At 49.1% G+C, this 18,344-nt stretch overlaps 1 protein-coding gene across 2 annotated transcripts; it reads right to left on the reverse strand.

The window, feature by feature from the left end:
* Positions 1-7,533: 7,533 nt before the first annotated feature.
* FCN1 (ficolin 1) lies at positions 7,534-15,943 on the reverse strand. 2 transcript variants are annotated; one of them, XM_016187387.2, is made up of 9 exons: positions 15,826-15,943; positions 14,077-14,190; positions 12,960-13,013; positions 11,758-11,793; positions 11,072-11,104; positions 10,637-10,764; positions 10,175-10,304; positions 8,850-8,984; positions 7,534-7,919 (listed from the first exon to the last, which is right to left on the reverse strand). In XM_016187387.2, exons 1-9 carry the CDS (start codon positions 15,926-15,928, stop codon positions 7,672-7,674), a joined length of 981 nt encoding a protein of 326 aa, XP_016042873.1. In that variant the 5' UTR covers positions 15,929-15,943; the 3' UTR covers positions 7,534-7,671. The 2 variants fall into 2 exon arrangements, with proteins under 2 accessions (XP_016042873.1, XP_060055318.1); XM_060199335.1 differs by lacking the exon at positions 8,850-8,984 and having other exon boundaries at positions 15,826-15,922.
* Positions 15,944-18,344: the final 2,401 nt, after the last annotated feature.

Consider the following 18,344-nt stretch of genomic DNA (forward strand, 5'->3'; position numbering starts at 1 on the left):
CCTCCGAGGCCCAGAGCTCAGTTACTCCAACCACATAGCATTTACCTCTCTCTCCAGGGGTGCCTATGTCTCCCTTGGGCCCTGCAGTTCCAGGCAACCCCAGGCAGCCTTGCAAGATGGTCATCATATGTGTGCCTTCCAGACCCACCGCCTGTGTCACTGTGGACAGATGAGCACCTTCAGGGCCAGCCTGGACAAGGGCCTCAGAGCCAGCAAAAAGGCCGCTGCTCCTTGCACCTATTCTCTGTCACCTGGGGTCTGGGGGTTCTGTGCCCAATGTCCCCAAGATGGAGGGTCTCACTTCTCCCTTCTCTGGTAACATTGGTCAAACAAGGGTGTGACCCTTTGGTGTCCAGGGAACTCAGTTCCCCAAGGCTGTGTGTCCACTCACCAATCCCTCCACTTCTCTGCTCTCTTGTGCCCTGAGTGGCCAAGTGGGGGAGTAGAAATAGAAAGGTGACGAGACAGCACCCACTTTCCATCTTCATACACATGACAGAACTTAGCCAGAGCTCCTTTTAGCAGCAGAAACTTTCAGCTGCAATGTTATGCTTGCACACAGGCGAGAGAGAAGCACCTTCACCTTGGGCATTGACCAAGTTTCCTGGCTCCCGGGGTGCCCAGGGGCTGGCTCCACAAAAGTGTGTCTCTTCATTGTCCTGCCTGTCTGCTCTGCAGCAACACAGGCTGCTGGCATCTCCTCCACAAATGTGTCATCACTCAGGAGACTGTGTCCCCAAGGGGAGTCGATTGCCAGGTGTGGCTCTGGAAGATCCACCTGCCTGGGCTTGGAAAAAGGGGAATCCCTTGCCTTCTTGGCACCCCACAAATATCAGCTGACCAAACTCTTTGGATGAGGGCTAGCAATCAGTGCTATCATACCTTCAGGTTATTTGGGGGAGCCTGGGTTAAAGAACTAACCTTGACTGCATGATTGATGTGCTGATGATGTACTTTCCTGGATGGGGCCTAAGTATAGAAAGAAAAAAAAAAAGCAAGAAAGAAAAGAAAAAGAATTTACATGAAATAAAATCAATGAACAAATAGGCCTATAATTGGTAATATCTCTCATGGGCAAGACCCTAGCAACACACACACACACACACACACACACACACACACACTTGGTGAGACTCTCCATTTATTTCACAAGAAGCCAGCAAGACAGTGAAAGGTATTGTCTCTTTTCAGGGGAGGGGTCAGCGGTGGTGTGGACCTTTATGATACCATCATGACCTGAGAATCATATGACCCCAGGCAAAGTCCTGCTACTGTCCCCTTAGCCTATGGCACCTGTGGCAGGTGTCCTGCTGAGACTAAAGTAGAGATGCTGGAAATGTCCTGAAGCAGATGTGTGTAAGGGGTGGTCTAACCGGGGGATACCATCAGTGGCCAATTATAGTAGTTACCTCCTTCATATTTTTTGATTGCAGAGTAGTATTTCATGAAATATAACCTATAACTTATTTAGCCAACATCTGATAGTGGGTAATTCTATCAGAGAGAGAAGTGAAAACCCAGAGAGAGAAGTGAAAAAAAATAAGGACACATGGAAATAGTAATAGGTGTAGATGTGACTTAGAAAGGAAAAGAAAGCAAGACCATAGGAAAAATATGGATAGAGAGACAAATAAATAAGTAGGTAGACAGGTGATAGATAGATATGGAAGTAATAGTCAGCATATATGTGATCTTGTGAGAACTATTTCAGTTTCCAGTGAAGGAAATGGGAACACACAACTCTGATGGTAGGAATGGTGTGTAATTTACCACATTATCTTATAATTTTATAAGTCAATATTAAATCAATAATAAAAATAAAAAGATATAAAGAACACACACACACACACACATATATATATATATATAGCTGATCTTTAAAATTTTCTGTTTTATGAAAATGATAGAATGAGACTGGGGCATCTTTCTGGCACATGAGACCCCTGCCCTTGGCTCAGCAAGTCCTGTGCTCTACCCACTGAGCTACTTGTTCCTTCCCAAAAGCTGATTTAAAAAATATATGAGGAGGTGAATGAGTCCTTTCAGCACACTCAGATTTCTATACATAAAAGTTTCTTCCTCCTCCTCCTCCCCCTGCCCCTCCTCTGCCTCTTCCTCTTCTTCTTCTTATTCTTCTCCTTCTGCTTCTGCTTCTACTTCTTCTAATTTTTCTTCTTTTTCTTCTTCTTCTTCTTCTCCTTCTCCTCCTCCTCCTCCTCCTCCTCCTCCTCTTCCTCCTCCTCCTCCTCCTGCTTCTGCTTCTGCTTCTGCTTCTGCTTCTGGTTCTACTTCTTCTAATTTTTCTTCTTCTTCTTCTTCTTTTTCTTCTTCTTCTTCTTCTTCTTCTTCTTCTTCTTCTTCTTCTTCTTCTTCTTCTGCTTCTGCTTCTTCTTCTTCTTCTGCTTCTTCTTCTTCTGCTGCTTCTTCTAACTCTTCTTCTTCTTCAGCTTCTTCTTCTGCTTCTTCTAATTCTGCTTCTTCTTCAACTTCTGCTTCTTCTAATTCTTCTTCTTCTTCTTCTTCTTCTTCTTCTTCTTCTGCTTCTTCTTCTGTTTTTCTGCTTCTTCTACTTCTTCTTCTTCCCTTTCTCCTCCTCCTTCTCCTTCCAGAATGATGAGAGAGTACTATCAGAGTCAGATTTTGCTCAAGAGTTGTTTTCCCAGTGCTAATTATAACCCTAGAAGAGGACTTCCTAAAAGGAAGCTGCATTTAGGAAGAACCCCAACTCCAGGGCTCAGAGGCCCAAGAGAAGCCCCATTATCCCTTCCTGGTACTATAAGCTTGCATATCCACTGAAAAAGGTGAAGGGAGTATCTTGCTGGGAAGTGCTTCCACGGATTTATATCCATGGAGACACTGGGCACAAGCTCTGAGCCCTTGTGAAGTGAATATCCTTGGCAGGTGTGTTTGAGCTGGTGGCAGGACAGTTCACTGAGTCTCACCAACTGGCACCCAACTGGCTGTGTCAATGTCCCCCAGTTGCCCTGAGACCTGGCAGTGGTCTCAGTAGGACAGACAATGGGGCTCAGAGAATAGTAGACTCCAGGCTCTGTCACCTGGGAAGACAGCCACAAGGCTAAGCTGTTTCCCACCTGCAAATACATTAAGGCCCAGGTCCTATACCTGTGAGGACCCTCACATACAGTGCCCCAAATAAGTCCACCACAACCAGCTTGTATTTCTTGGCCTCACTCTCCATCCTGAGAGCCTTGTATAGGGCAAACATCCACCAGATCCACTTGAAGTTCGCTGCTCCCTGTGGGGAGGGTAGTCAGGGCAGGGTGGCCTCCATCCTCTATCCAAGGCAAAATTGGGACATTTGTCTAATTTCTTTTTTTCTGCCATCAGTATTCTAGCTTGGTCTCTGTGGATACAGGGCTCCACTGTTCCCAGCAGCCATTAGCCTTTCTCTGACTTTTGACAAAGTATTAGAGGTAGATACAGTGAGAGAAACAGGATCTGACAGCACTGCTCCACTGCTCATGAACCTTCCCCCATGCAGAGGCTGGAGGAAATAGCTGGCATATTTGGCATGAACCTGGGTCCTCCTACATGGTAACTTGTACACTCTACCAGGTTAGGCAACTCCACTTGGAAAGTTTTCTGCTATTTTTTATCTGAATGTGTTCTCTGATCCTCTATCCCTCTCTTCTTCAAGATCCCTAATCACTCTCACATTCACCTAATGGTGTCTGCCACTTCCCAAGAATCCATTTCATTTGTCCTATATCTTTCCTCTTCAGTTTTAAGTTCACAGAGTGTGATGGTTGTGTCCTCTAGTACTGATATTCTCTCCTTAGCTTGATTTAGTCTACTCACTAGGCGTACTCCCCAACACTGAACTGCATTCCGTTTTCTTCACACTCTCAGTTTTGTTTAGAGTTGTTCCTTCATTTTTTCCAATTTTACATCAACTTTTGTCCATAGTTTTTCCCCTGTATTTTGTAATTCTTGGTGAAATGATCTCTCAATTCTTTTATATGTTATGTGTGTTCAGCTTATATTCTTGATGAACTATTTCTGACATTTTTCCAAATCTTTTATTTTTTTATTTTTTAAATTTTATTATTGGATAGTGACAGTAATTGAGAAGGGGAGGAGGAGCTAGAGAGGGAAAGAGACAGAAATAATGTTTCATCGGAGCCTCCTGTGGCCATGAAGGTGTACACAAAAGGGTTTTGCAGATGTAATTAATATTTTTTAATTATTATCTTTATTTATGGGGTAGACAGCCATAAATGGAGATCACGGGGGAGATAGAGAGGGAGGGAAACAGAGAGACATCTGTAGCCCTGCTTCACCACTCATAAAGCTTTCCTCCTGCAGGTGGGGACCAGAGGCTTGAACCCCAGCCTTTGTACACTGTAATGTGTGCATTTGACCAAGTGCACCACCATCTGACCCCTCCAAATCTTTTTGTATGTCTTATCTTCATCTAGGTTTTCTGACATAGCTGTATCTGGGATATTTCAAAACTTGCACATTTAGCTTGGTTTTTGTTATTGAGCCAGTAGATGGCATTGTGGCTATGGTGTTGGAATTCCCTGCTTAGATATTATTGGTGGGGAGGAGGTGAGGAGATTCTATCCTGTGCTGCTAGTCTGGTTTAGTGCCTGTGATGTCAATATGTGTTCTTGCTGTTATTTTTCCAGCCTCTGGGATATAACAGAATGAGAGAATTACTTTCTACTGAGTGCTCAAATAACAAGTAGGATTTATTTTCCTAGCAGGCTGTCAAGGTCTTAGCAGATCATACAATTTTAGTTCTCAGCCAGGTTTTTTCCCCAGGTTTTTAGGCTACCGCTAAGAATGACTTCTTAGTAGCATGTGCACTCAACCAAGTGTGCGACTGCCTGGCCCTGGCTTCTTAAGTCCTGTAACTCTCTCCTTCATTTCTCTTTATATCCACTGACCACATGCATCTGCACTTACCTATGACGAAGTGAGTATTTTTAAGAAGTCCAGCTGTAATTTGGTGAGTTTTCAGGTGATTTTTCCCCATTACTTTAACTAGTTAATCAGGGGAGTCATGTACAGCAGCTGCTACTCAATGGCGAAGCCTTCAGAAAGGCTGCCCTTGTTGTTTTATTATATAGTTATTATATTTTATTGATGTCATTGTTGTTGGATAGGACAGAGAAATGGAGAGAGGAAGGGAAGATGGGGGGGATGGAGAAAGATAGACACTTGCAGATCTGCTTCACCACTTGTGAAGTAACCCCCCCCCCCCCGCAGGTGGGGAGCTAGAGGCTCGAACCAGGATCCTTACGCTGGTTCTTGCTTTGCGTCACCTGCACTTAACCTGCTGTGCTACCGCTGGACTCCCAAGATTTACTTTCTTAACTGGCTGCCAAGGTCTGAGCAGATCACATGATATTAGTTCTCAGCTAGATTTTTCCCTTAAACACTACTGAATCCTTACAGGCAGTTCAATATCCTGATGCCCCTGAGTTAAGTGCCCAGAAATCCCCTACCTTCCTGTGTCCCATAATGTGTGACACTGAATAATGAACAGTTTGGTACCGGCTACCCTTCAGAATAATTTCTTAAGTCCTGAGGACCCCTCCCTTACCCCTTCTCCATGCTCTGAACACATGTATCTTCATTCACCCATGGCTACATGGGTTTCTTAAGAAATACTCATTATAATTTGGCAAGTTTCAGCTGATTTTTAGTTCTTTAACAAGTTGATCAGGGAAATGGTGTGTGGTAGCTGCTACTTTATGGGCATGCTTCCAGAAACCTTCCCAAAATGCTATTTTTTAAAAGCTTTGAGAAGAAAACATTCAGGCCTCTCAGCTAAAACAGTTTCTGTGTTTAAAAGTTTTCATTCTGGGAGTCGGGCGGTAGAGCAGCGGGTTAAGTGCAGGTGGCGCAAAGCACAAGGACCGGCATAAGGATCCCGGTTCGAACCCTGGCTCCCCACCTGCAGGGGAGTCGCTTCACAGGCGGTGAAGCACGTCTGCAGGTGTCTATCTTTCTCTCCTCCTCTCTGTCTTCCCCTCCTCTCTCCATTTCTCTCTGTCCTATCCAACAATGACAACAACAATAATAACTACAACAATAAAACAACAAGGGCAACAAAAGGGAATAAATAAATAAAATAAATATTATTTTTTAAAAAAGTTTTCATTCTGTTTCCAGAATGGTGACAGGGCATTATTGCAGAGCAGGCTTTTCTCAAGAGGAATTCCTCAAGACTTGGTGTCCCAGTGTTAGTGGTAATGTCAGCAGAGGAGAACCCCAACTTCAAGGTTGGGAGGCACAGGGGAAGCCCCCAGCTCTCCCTCCCTAATGTGTGAATAGGGTTCCCCTGAGAGAAGGGGAAGGGTGCAGAGATGAGCTCAGAAGGAGGGCAGGCATGGAGGTCTCCACACCTGGCATGTGCTCCCTGCTCCAGTGCTGGCAGTCCCCCGGTGTTGGCATTCAGGTCTGAGGATCTGACACCTGCTCCAGGCTCAGATCGTGTGTCACCAGTGCCCTGTGACCCATGTTGACACTGAGGACTGGGAACTACAGAGTGAATATGGGGGTGATTTCAGGAGGGCAGTGCCACACTGATGGTAAGTGTCACCTTTACAGTCTGACCCAGGCCGCAAAAGAAGGGAGAGACACTAAGTGTGAGCTGGCCCACTAACTCCTCTCACCAGCTTGTGCCTCAGGGGAGACTGTGTGCTGCTCCTGTGCTTTCAGCTCTGGGTTAGACAGGTGAGCAGGGTTGAGAGTCTTCACTGAAACCCACAGAGATGCACTGACTGAGGCTGTCACTGTACTGAGCCCAGCCAGTGGACCTCACACTCAGCACGGTGGTGCCAATCAGAGGGGCTCTGGAGTCTCAGGCCCTGGGAAGTGTTCTCTAGTCTTTAGGACCAGGGTACCCAGGAGGGGACAGAAAACTGCTCTTTTCTGGGAAAACCCCTCCACACCATGACGTTGTATGGTTGTAGAGCATTAAAAGCCTTCTAAGGGACTGTGGGGTGTAGGGAGTAGCCCCAGACTAGCAACTCAAGAGGCAGCTGGTGCCCACTTGGACCTTTCAGAGTCTCCCAGACCATACCTGTCTGGGTTCTTGAAGGGGCAGCAGGCTGAACTCACACTGAAGCAAAGCAGCCCCACCTGCAAGAGCCTCCAGGGAGCTCCCTGCACCTGGGTCTGATTTCAGCTGTGTTTTGAGGAATATTTCTGCTCTAACATGCTCCTTATTTCCACATCTGCAGTGCTGCCCAGGGAATACAAGAATCTCAGTGTGGACAGGAGATGCTGGGCTCTGGGCATCCCAAGTCACCAGTGCAGCCAGAGGAAATATCCTCTCTAGGTATCTCTGACTGTCACCTGATATCCATCCCATGGCAGCAAGGACAGACGAACAGATGTGGGCACATAACTCAGACTCAGGAAACATGGCACCGGAGCGGGCATGTAGAGGACATGGGGAGGCAGATGATTCCTCAGCTCCAGGGACAGACCTGGATGTAGGTGAACACATGACAAATAGAAAGGGGATGCAGACACAGAAAGGACTGCAAGCCTCTGTGACTGCAGAATAACTGTATTTTCTTCTTACAGTATCACATCCCCCCCCCGCCACACACACACATACACACACACACACACACACACACACACACACACACACCATGTGTATGTGATCCCTGGGGCTCATGGCACCAGCTAGGCAGGCCGCACCTTCATCTCAGACACCTTGTAGCTGTAGCTGTAGCCTCTCCATGTTTGCCAGTTGATGCCATTGGCATAGCTCCCATGAGACCCACCCAGATAACGTCCATTCAGGTTGGAATTGTGACAGTCTCCATACCACCAGGCCCCCTGGTACTGCTGGGCACAGTGTGAGGAGCTCAGGTCGTTGTCCTGGTCTTTGGTGGAGAAGGGCTTGTCCTTGTGGGATGTCAAGGAGTCACCTGCTCAGGAGGAATGGAGGGTGGTGTGGGTGTCTTCTTGTCGGGGCTACCCCACCCCCGGGGTAAACCTTCCAGCTGAGCTGTGGGGAGGGGTGTGAGGAGGGAGAGGCTGCAGGCCTAGGCTAGAGCTGAGGGGATGCCCCAGACTCCTGGTCCTGGATATCACCCTACAAGCAGTGTCCCCCTTTCCAGAATCCTGCTTCCCCCCCCCCCAGGAAGTCTGGGCCTCAGTTCCACCAGGACAGCTCTCTGTCCCAAGCCTGGGCCTCTTCCCAGCCCTACCCCACTATCCCCTCTATGGGACCCATGGCACCAGAGGGCCTCTTGGGGCTTCCTGCTCAGCTCAGAAGAGATCTACAAGCAGATCCTGTAGTCCCTCACCAGCATCAGGTGATCCCCTATTGATGAGCCACTGATCTTTGCCCCCACCCTGATAAGAGCCTTCTGTGAGAAGGAGGTCACAGCTGGCCCAAGCTCAAAGGGCCTCAGGTCACCCAGGTCCTAGGAGAGCTTTGCTCTGGATCTGACCACAAAACAGTCTGCAGCATGTCTCTTGGAGCCTTCCTGGGGGGTGGTACTGGGAATCCCCCAGAGGACCCTGCATTGGGCACTCCAAATATGGGACCAGGGGTTCTTTCCAGAAAGTGCATCCATGGACAGGGGGCAAAGGTGAAGTGACTGTCCTCAGCAGCTATGTATGAGCTGGTGGCAGGACAGTTCACTGAGTCTCACCAGCTGGGACCTGAATGGCTGTGTCACTGTCCTCCAGCTGTCTGGACACCTGGCAATCATCTCAGTGAGAGAGATGGACAGTGGGGCTCTAGAGCACACACCCCAGGCCAGGTCACCCAGGGGGACACCCAGAAGGCTAAGCTGGGTTCCTACCTGCAAACAGTGGAGGCCAGGCCCTGTGCCCATGAGGACCCTCACCTGCAGGACCCTCCACAAAGTCCCCCAACTCCAGCTTGTATTTCTCAGCCTCACTCCCCATTCTGAACATCTTGTAGTGGGCAAACTTGTGGTTGTCCTCAAAGTCCACCAGGTCCACTCGGAGCTCACTGTTTCCTGTGGGAGAGCAGGGGGAGTCAGGACAGGGTGGCCTCCTTCCTCCTCATGGGGAAGAGTTGGGACATTGTGAAATTCTTCTTCTTTTTTTCTTGTCACCATGTTTATAGCAGGGTCTCCGTACCTACTATCCCCAACAGCTATTATCCTTTCTCTGTCTTTTGGCAGAGAATTAGAGGTAGAGACAGAGAGAAATGGAGACACCTGCAGCACTGCTTCACTGCTCTTAAAGTTTCCCCTATGCAGGTGGGGACTGGAGGGCATAGTTGGCATCAACCTGGGTCTTTCTGCATGATAAACTATCCACATAATCAGGTGAGCCACCACCTGGTCCATCCATTTGGGAAATTCCTAAAGGAAGTCTGAACAGAGCACCCAGGAAGAACTGGAAAGTGCAAACATTCCCTGTTGACGGGAGGGTCTCCCAAGCGTCCACCCTTCACCCAGACATCTTTGCAACTTCCTGGCGAGCAGGCCTGCAGTTCTCTGGAGGGAGTCCATTTTACAGGTAAACGGTGCTCTGTTGAATTTGTGGGCTTCTCCAAGCCTTCCTATGGAGGGTGAGAGCTTTGTGAGTATTTGAGGATCCTGAGTGAATGTTTGGTAGAGATGGAGGTGAAAAAGAACCCGTGACTTTGCCATTGATCACAGAGACCAGCTGAGAAGCCAAGGCAGAAGGTGGCTTCCTGTGACAGGCTCACTTGACACACATATGGCCTCAGTCACTGCAGTGATGCTGGAGAACAATGTGTCACAGGACTAAGAGTATCAGGCAGAAAGAGGAGCAATTGGCAGAGGAAGATGAGCAGGTGCAGGATGCCATAGAGAAACACCATCCACAGTGAGCTGGTAGTGCCAAGTGTCCCAGGAGGGGGGCCCAAGCTCAGGTGAAGAACACAGGACGGTGTGGAAGGTCTCAGGGCTAGATGCTCCTGCTCAGCTCTGGCCACCATTCTACCATGAGCTCTCCTGAGAGAAGTTCACCCCACTTGCACCCCTTGGCCTGAATGCAAACACTAAGGAGGTGTGTATCTGAGAGAGTCACAGATTTTGTGACATTTTCTAGTCACAGTTTTTATGCTGAAGTAGAATAAACTTTTAGTCATCTGTTCAGACAGCCATTACAAAAGTTGGAAGAGATGACTTGGGGGGTTACCCTGTGCCCCAACCCAAGGCTTCAGTGCCCCTACCTTGAGCAGTGAGGGCGTGGATGTTGTCATTGCCCAGCCAGAACTCCCCCAGCTGACTGCCGAAGCCCTTCTTGTAGGAGGCCCAGTCCAGGTAGAAATCCACGGAGCCATCCACCCTGCGCTGGAACACCTGGGGAGGGAGGGCTCTCACCCCACAGCCTGGCATCCTCCAGCCTCCCTATCCCCACCTTGGAGACACAGAGGCCCAGGGCCAAGCAGGAAGAGGGGAGGAGGGCAGGAAGGAAGAGAGGAAGCAGCCAGCACACAGAAGGGAGCTGCCCAGGCCTGGCTCTGCCCCTGGGCACTGCTCACACAGGCTGCTCTGGGCCTCAGTGAGGGAGGGTGCTGGGCTCTGGGACAGGCCCTGGGGGAGTTGGCAGAGGGAACACAGACACACAGAGCCCCCACTCCAGAGCAGGGCCAGGTGAGGGGGTCCCCGTCCCAGGACTGAGCCCCACTCACAGTCCAGCCCCCACCATCAGTGTTCATGTCACACAACACCACCAGGGGCCTGCAGTCAGGTAGGTAGATGGTGTGCCAGCCACTTAGAGTGTGTCCCCTGCTGAGCAGTTCCTGGCAGGACCTTGGGCCTGGGGGGCAAGGGAGCCAGGATTGGGGGCTGGCTCTTGTGCATGGAGGAGGTACTAGGCCTGGTAAAAACACTGCCTCAAGGTGATACCACCTACCCCTTCCTTCCCACAGGCCCATCAGTCTAGTGCTGGTCAAGGCCACTGCAGTCTGGGAGCCCTGATGGCAGCATCAAGAGAGGCTGCATGGGAGGGAAGGAGGAGCTGAGGGGACAGGCCTATGCTGTTTCTGAGAGGAATCTGGGGGCCTGACCTCTTCCCCCTCCCCCCAGCAGGGCCCAGGCTCAGTCAGGTCAGTGAGGAGGGTCACCTGTTTCACAGGTCTCAGCTGGTACAGGATCCCCTGTAAAGAGAGGACATGTGTCACAGGTGCCCTTGGAGGCCTTGTTCCTGAGCACAGAGGGATCGTTCCCTGGGGTCTTCCAAGTCCCCCACTCCTACCCCAACCCCAATGCTCTGACTGTTCCTCCTGAGGGACTTGAGGTCAAGCCTTCTTGGGTGTGATGTGGCCTACAGGATAGGGGTGCCATGTGTCAGGCACTGAGAGGCCTGGCCTGCTCTCTGTCCTTCTATAACTAGGCCCAGTGTGGAACCTCATTTCTCCATGTTCTCAGACCATGTTCCCATCTGGGGTTGCTGTGTGGTCGGGCTGCAGGACCAGTCCTGTCACCACCACAATTCCTATGGGACAGAGTCTAGATGCTGGACAATGGGTTGGTTTTCCTTTTGTGATGTAAATATATACATATGTGAATAGATACATGGAACTATATATAATAAAATATAATAATGCAAGTAAAGTTTATACATATGTTCATTCTAAGACCTAATCATGCGTGCTTACAAACATTTGAGATCACACTGGGGACTCTCCCCCATTATCAGACTGTGGACTCATTTTTAAGGCCTCCTCCCCCAAATCTCGCTACAGAATATCTGAGATCATTCATTCATCCAGCTTTCAGGACCCCAACCCGAGCACAGCTGACAGCTCACCTTTCTCTCCACGATCACCCTTCTCTCCTGGGTCTCCTGCAGAAAGACAGAGGGTCAGTGCAGAGCACGCCACCCAATTGCCACCCTCCTCTAGTGGGAGGGTGTGGGAAGCACAAGACATCTGCTAGATGAGTCCCCATCCAGGGGTCCAGGCACCAGGTCCCCCTCTGTGATTACAGGGTTCTCAATGCCAGGTGTTCATTGACAGAAAGGATATTGAGGGCAGGAATTCCCTGGGGAAGGTCACTCTGGTTGGGCCCAGGGTTCTGAATCATGATCCTCAGATCAATCTTCAAATTCACTTATTTATTTACTTATTTATTTTTATTGCCACCAGGGTTATTACTGGGGCTAGGTGTCTTCATCGCCAGTTCACCATTCCTGGTGACCATTTTTTCCTTCTCTCTCTTTTATTTGATAGAGCAGAGAGAATTTGAGAGGGGAGGGGATATAGAAAAGATGAGGGAAAGAGAAACACCTGCACCCCTGCTTCACTGCTTATGAAGCTTCCCCCCTATGGGTAGAGACCAGGGGCTTGTACCCAGGACCTTGCACATGATAATGTGTATGGTCAACCAGTACCCTTCAAACTCTTTGGAAATTAGGGGGTTGGGCGGTGGCGCAGTGGGTTAAGCGCATGTGGCGCAAAGCGCAGGGACCGGCGTAAGGATCCCGGTTCGAGCCCCCGGCTCCCCACCTGCAGGGGAGTCGCTTCACAGGCGGTGAAGCAGGTCTGCAGGTGTCTATCTTTCTCTCCCCTTCTCTGTCTTCCCCTCCTCTCTCCATTTCTCTCTGTCCTATCCAACAATGAATTGCGTCAACAAGGGCAATAATAATAACCACAACGAAGCTACAACAAGGGCAACAAAAGGGGGAAAAAAAAAAGAAAATGGCCTCCAGGAGCAGTGGATTCATGGTGCAGGCACCGAGCCCAGCAATAACCCTGGAAGAGGAAAAAAAAAAAAAAACTCTTTGGAAATTAGACAGTCCCCTTTCTGTCCTCTTGTCTCCATCTCCCTCATTCTCTCTTCACATTCCTCCTTTATCTCTGTCTCTCACTTCCTTTCCACATCCCATTATCTTATCTTCTGTTTCCCTCATACTGTCTCTGTATCCCTTATACTGCTATCTCTGTCTCTCATCCGCTCTGCATGCAGTCCTGGGATTCTGCTCCAGGTTCTCAGGTTCAGTCACTCACTCACCTTTGGGTCCTGGGGGTCCTGCTTTCCCAGGGGGTCCAGGGGAGCCTGGTTCTCCTGCAGATGTCAAAGACACAGGAGAAGATGCATCTGTGTCCATCTGCTTTCACTCACTCCAGTGGACCCCCCCACACACACACACACAGACAGGTGGCTGCACTCAACCTGCTGGGAACCACACATGTGGGGGTGGACCCCACTATTGACAGGGTACAGAATGACTGGCACCCCACATCAAGTCCAGACAGGGTGTCCAGGGTTCCACCTCTTCAGAAACAAGCGGTTCAGACGCCCTGAGCTGAGGTGTAGGCAAGGTCTGTGCTCTGACAAGCTTCCACTGAGGAAAACCTACCATCAGATCTTAGGAGAGGGGAACCCAGTGCCATGGGCCACAGCAGTGGTACTTTCCTCCTCCTTAGCATGGGGTGCAGGCTTGATGAGCCATCTCACCAGCATATAGGGGCTGGCTCCAACTCCAGGTGAATGTGGGAGCCAGGGCACCCCAGGCTGACATTGTCAGTGGCAGGGTGTCTGTGTCCCCTCCCCAAGTGGATTGGAGGGGGTGTCGTGTTCAAGAGCCAGGGACTCCTGTCCCCCAGATGTGAAGGGCAGAGGGGGTCTCTTCCTGCTCTGGACGAGCCACCTCCAGTGGGGACACCTGTGACCTCCCATGAGCAGAAAACTGTCTCTGGTGTCCCCAAAGGAGCCTCACCCAGATTCCATCAGGTGAGTGCACAGCCTCCTGTCCTTGTCCTTTCATCTTCATCCCCTTAGGGGGACACTTAGGGACACTGTCATCTTCTCCTGACCTCACCTACATAGACTGAGGTATGTCAGAGGAATCTGAGCCCCAGTTTCCAGGTAGAACATGGAATCAGGTCTTCCCTGGACACTGGACCTGATCTGACCAAGGTCTCAGGACAAGGAAGCAAGAGAGAAGCCACCCCCCACCCCCCCTACACCTAGATGTCCCAGACCCAGGGACCTGGGGAGCCTATAAAGCTGGCTCTGAGCAGGGCCAGGCCCCCTGAACCCTGAGTCCCACAGGGCTCTGCCCACATTAGACCCTCTGAGCAGCTGCACTCAGCCCACCCCAGCCATCCTGCCCCTCAGCACTCACCTCTCTTTCCAGGTTCACCTGTCTCTCCCTTAGGCCCTGTAGCTCCAGGAAGCCCTGGGCAGCCTCGAAGGATGGACAGTTTGTCAGAGCTCTCCAGACCCACCACCTTCACCTCTGTGGACAGACAAGCACCTTCAGGGACAGCCTGGCCAAGGGACCCAGAGGCAGCACACAGGCCTCTGTTCCCTGGACTGGCCCAGTGTGATCTGTGGCCCAGGGGCACTGTGCCCAGAGGCGCCCAAATGGTGGTTCCTCCCAAATGGTGGTTCTCCCTTTTCTGATGGTACAGGTCAAACAGTCATGTAATATTGTAGTGTCCTGTCCCTAGGGTATGCTGTGACCTACAGGACTCAACTCCCTAGGGCTGTGTGTTCCAGGTTCAGTTACTCCACCTCTCTCTGGTCCTGAGCCCTGAGTTTCCAAGTGGGGAGAATAGAAATGGCAAAGATCAGATTAGGCAATACAAATTTTACCTCTAGTGTAATTCATGGCACTAAGCAAAAGTTCCCTAAACAGCAGGTACTTTAATAAGGAACAATCATGGGACCAGGCAGTGGCACACCTGGTTAAGTGCAAACATCACAGTGCACAAGGACGCAGATTCAAGCCTCTGGACCACATCTTCAGGTAGAAAGCTTCATGAGTGGTAAAACAGTGCTGTCGGTGTCTGTTCTCTCTTGCTCCCTATATCCCCCTTCCCTCTCAATTTCTCTGTCTGTATCCAATAAATAAATAAATAAATAAAATATAAAAAATTAAACAACAATCACATTTCCACTCATGTGAGTATATACCTCAATAGACATATGAGTCAGAGAAGCTTCTCCCCCCGACTTCTGGCACTAACCACATTCACAAGCTGCCAAGGTGGCATTTCTGTTTAATTCTCTTGGGGAGCAAACATGTTTGACCCAAGGGCATGTAGCAATCTAGACAGGATTTGGACCAGAGATTTATTTGCTTGGGGGGGGGGGGCGAGGGATCTTTTAACTGTGATACTTACAAAACTCAAACAGTCCCTTGAGAGATACCTGCGAAAGACAAGCTGAGTGCTCAGAGGGAGAAGATACAACTGCAGTAGGACCTCATCACTACTCCCAAGGGGACTTTTTTCATTCCCATCGAGAGAGACAGAGGTGAAACAAGAGATGTCATAGCACCGAGCTTTTGCAGTAGCACTCCCGTGGGCTTGAACCTGGGCCACATGCATAGTGCACAGTACCCAGTCAGCTACCTGTCTGCTCTCATTATCACCTGCTTTGTGCCAGCACAGGCGATAATGTAGGACTGTGTCTCCTCCAGAACTGTAGCACTGTGCAGGAGGACCCTGTCCTCAAGTGAAATTCATTGCCATGTGTGGTTCTGATCCACCTGGGTTTGGGATGATGATCCGTTAATCTCTTTAAACCCTGTTGATACCTAGTGAATCAACTCTCTGGGTGAGGGCTAGAATCGGTGTTGCCAAACTCCCATAAGCTGGGGGCTCTGGGTTTAAAAAAAGAAAATTCTTTAGATAGCCAGGAAGAAGCCAGAGAAACTAAGTCTATCACACCCACCCCAGGGGAAAGGTCAAGGTCAACTACCAACTTGTGTAGGACCAACATCTAGGGGTGCCTGAGAGTCAGACACACCCAGACAACCCCTGCTTCTGGTCCCAGAGCCCCTGGCACCTAGATAGGTGTCTGCGGGCTGAAGATAAAGTAGAGCTTCTGGGAGTCTCCAGAAGCAGATGTGTGTGGGGGTCCTTACCTGGACAGGCGTCAGCAGCCTGAGTGCTCAGGGTCCTGAGGCACAGGAGCAGGAGGAGCTGGCCCAAGGGCCCCAGGGCCATCGTGACCTTGCTCAGCTCCATGTCCTCTGCTTGTGCACTCAGTGGTGTCCCAGATTTTATACTGTGGGAAAAAGTGCGGTTTGGGGTTGCGGTTCCTCAATTTTCCCAGGACCCTGCTTTCCTACCTTGCCCTTCCTGTAGACCCTATCAAAGCCAAACAATACCGTAAGTCATGACTTGGGAAGAAAGAACATTAGCTTAAGATTTCTGCTGATTTCCTAACATTTGGTGGTGAGCCAGCTATTGAGCACTTGACATAGAGAAGAGAAAAAAAAATTCTTAAATATCTATTTATGATGTGCCAAATACTACTTAATGCCAGCTCTCAGGTGAATAGCCTTATTTAATTTTCACAAGCTGGTATGTTCCAAATACTAATTACATCAGCTCCTGAGTAAATAGTATTTGAGTCTCACGGATCCCAAGAGACTGATGTCCCTTAGTGCTTCAAATTGTTCCCATGTCTATCAAATGGATGAGAATCACACCAGAAGATAAGGTCATAATTCGCTTCCTGTTCAGCAAGTACATTCCCACTGGATGAAGCCATGGGCAGCCATAATGGAGTAGGTGGCCTCAGCTGCTTCTGCAAGGAACACTGTGCCTTCTTTTATCCTCACGGGTTGACTGTGCATCTGTGAAGGGACCTGAAGACTTGCAGAAAAGGCCACCAAAGATACCAGTGAAATTGAACATGTGCCCACTGCCCGGTGCCTCAGTAAGTCACACATAGTCAAACTACATCTTGCAGGAATGGAAAAGCTTTTTAGTGCCATGTAAATGCAATGGAGGCACTTTTTCTCAAGGCCTGGGTATGATAACCATTGTGTTAAGGGCTGTGGCAAATTGCTAAGCAGTTGGGAGCAACAGAAACCTAGAGAGGTAGAGCCAGCACTGGGAGTGGGGGTGGGGGGGTGTCTTCTTTGGCTCATGGGAACTGACAATGTCCAAAGCACAACTGAGAATCATTTGACAATGGTTCAGTTAAAGTTCAAATGCTGGGTGGGAGAGGCAGCATAATGGTTATGCAAACAGACTCTCATGCCTGAGGCTTCTAAATCCCAGGTTCAATCCTCTGTACCACCATAAGCCAGAGCTGAGCAGTGCTCTGATGTTTCTGTGTATGTGTGTGTGTGTGTGTGTGTGTGTGTGTGTGTGTGTGTGTGTGTCTGCATCTCTCTCAAAAATAAAATAAATAAATTTTTTTTAAAAGTTCAAATGCTGAGTATATGGTTTGTCAAGGCAGTGGATTTGGGGCTGGGATCCATAAAGGTATAGCCTTAGATAAAAAGGATTCACCTTCAATATCTAGTCCTGGAATGGACTGCAAAGTGATGTTCAGACATCTGAATGTTCCAGGGGGGAAAAAGTCCATGCCCCCAAATTTTATGAAATTCTTCCTAGATTGAGAATGATCTCAGATCTTAGCTGAAGCCACACCAATCTCCTCTGAAGGAAAACAGCAACATCTCAGAACATGGTATATTCTCAAATATGTTTTTCTCTTTCAAATGCAATATTAGGATACAATAACAACTACCCAGCTTCATGGGGGGGGTGACGTACCTGTGTAAGAACAAACAACAGTCTATGGAAGCAGATGTCCAGATGTGGGCATACAGACCTGGGAATAGAATCAAATCCCTCTTCATCTTCTACCTTTCTTAAAATAGGAAATGGAAAGGAAATGGCTTCTGGGAAAGGTGGAGCCATGCAGGCATTGAATCCCCATAGAAGCCCAGTCTGGGGCAAGACAAGTCCACAATAGGTGCAATTAGAGTAGTGGGGGCGGGGGACTGAATTAGAGGTAGAGTGCAGGGGGATTAACACATGTGTGGTCCCAGACTGGATCCTTGGCACTGAATGTGCCACAGTGATGCTCTGGTTCTCTTTGTCTCTGTTTTATAAATAAATCTGTCTTTTAAAAAAAAAGCAAGTGGGGGCCAGGTGGTAGTTCACTTAGTTGAGTGCATACAGTTCAATGTGCCTGGGTTCCAGCCTCTGGTCCCCACCTGCAGAGGAAAAGCTTTACAATTGGTGAAGCGGTGCTGCAAGCATCTCTCTGTTTCTCTCTCACATCTCCTTCTCTCTTGTTTTCTGGCTGCCTTTATCCAATAAATAAAGAGAATAATAACATTTTTAAAAAGATATTTTTATAAAATATTTCTTTTATTTGTTCCCTTTTGTTGCCCTTGTTGTTTTATTATTGTAGTTATTGTTGTTGTTATTGATGTCGTTGTTGTTGGATAGGACAGAGAGAAATGGAGAGAGGAGGGGAAGACAGAGATGGGGAGAGAAAGACAGACACCTGCAGACCTGCTTCACCCCTTGTGAAGCGACTTCCCTGCAGGTGGGGAGCTGAGGGCTCGAACCGGGATCCTAACACCAGTCCTTTCACTTTGTGCCACCTGAGCTTAACCCGCTATGCTACCACCCA

This window comes from Erinaceus europaeus, chromosome 10, assembly GCF_950295315.1.
Source record: "Erinaceus europaeus chromosome 10, mEriEur2.1, whole genome shotgun sequence".
NCBI classification, from domain to species: domain Eukaryota; kingdom Metazoa; phylum Chordata; class Mammalia; order Eulipotyphla; family Erinaceidae; genus Erinaceus; species Erinaceus europaeus.

Coding starts and splice junctions, on each gene's coding strand:
- FCN1 (XM_016187387.2), bottom strand. CDS start 15,928: ATGGAGCTGAGCAAGGTCACGATGGCCCTGGGGCCCTTGGGCCAGCTC. Junction 13,014..14,076: donor AGGTGAACCTGGAAAGAGAG/GTGAGTGCTGAG, acceptor TGACATCTGCAG/GAGAACCAGGCTCCCCTGGA. Junction 8,985..10,174: donor CCACGCCCTCACTGCTCAAG/GTAGGGGCACTG, acceptor GCTCTCCCACAG/GAAACAGTGAGCTCCGAGTG.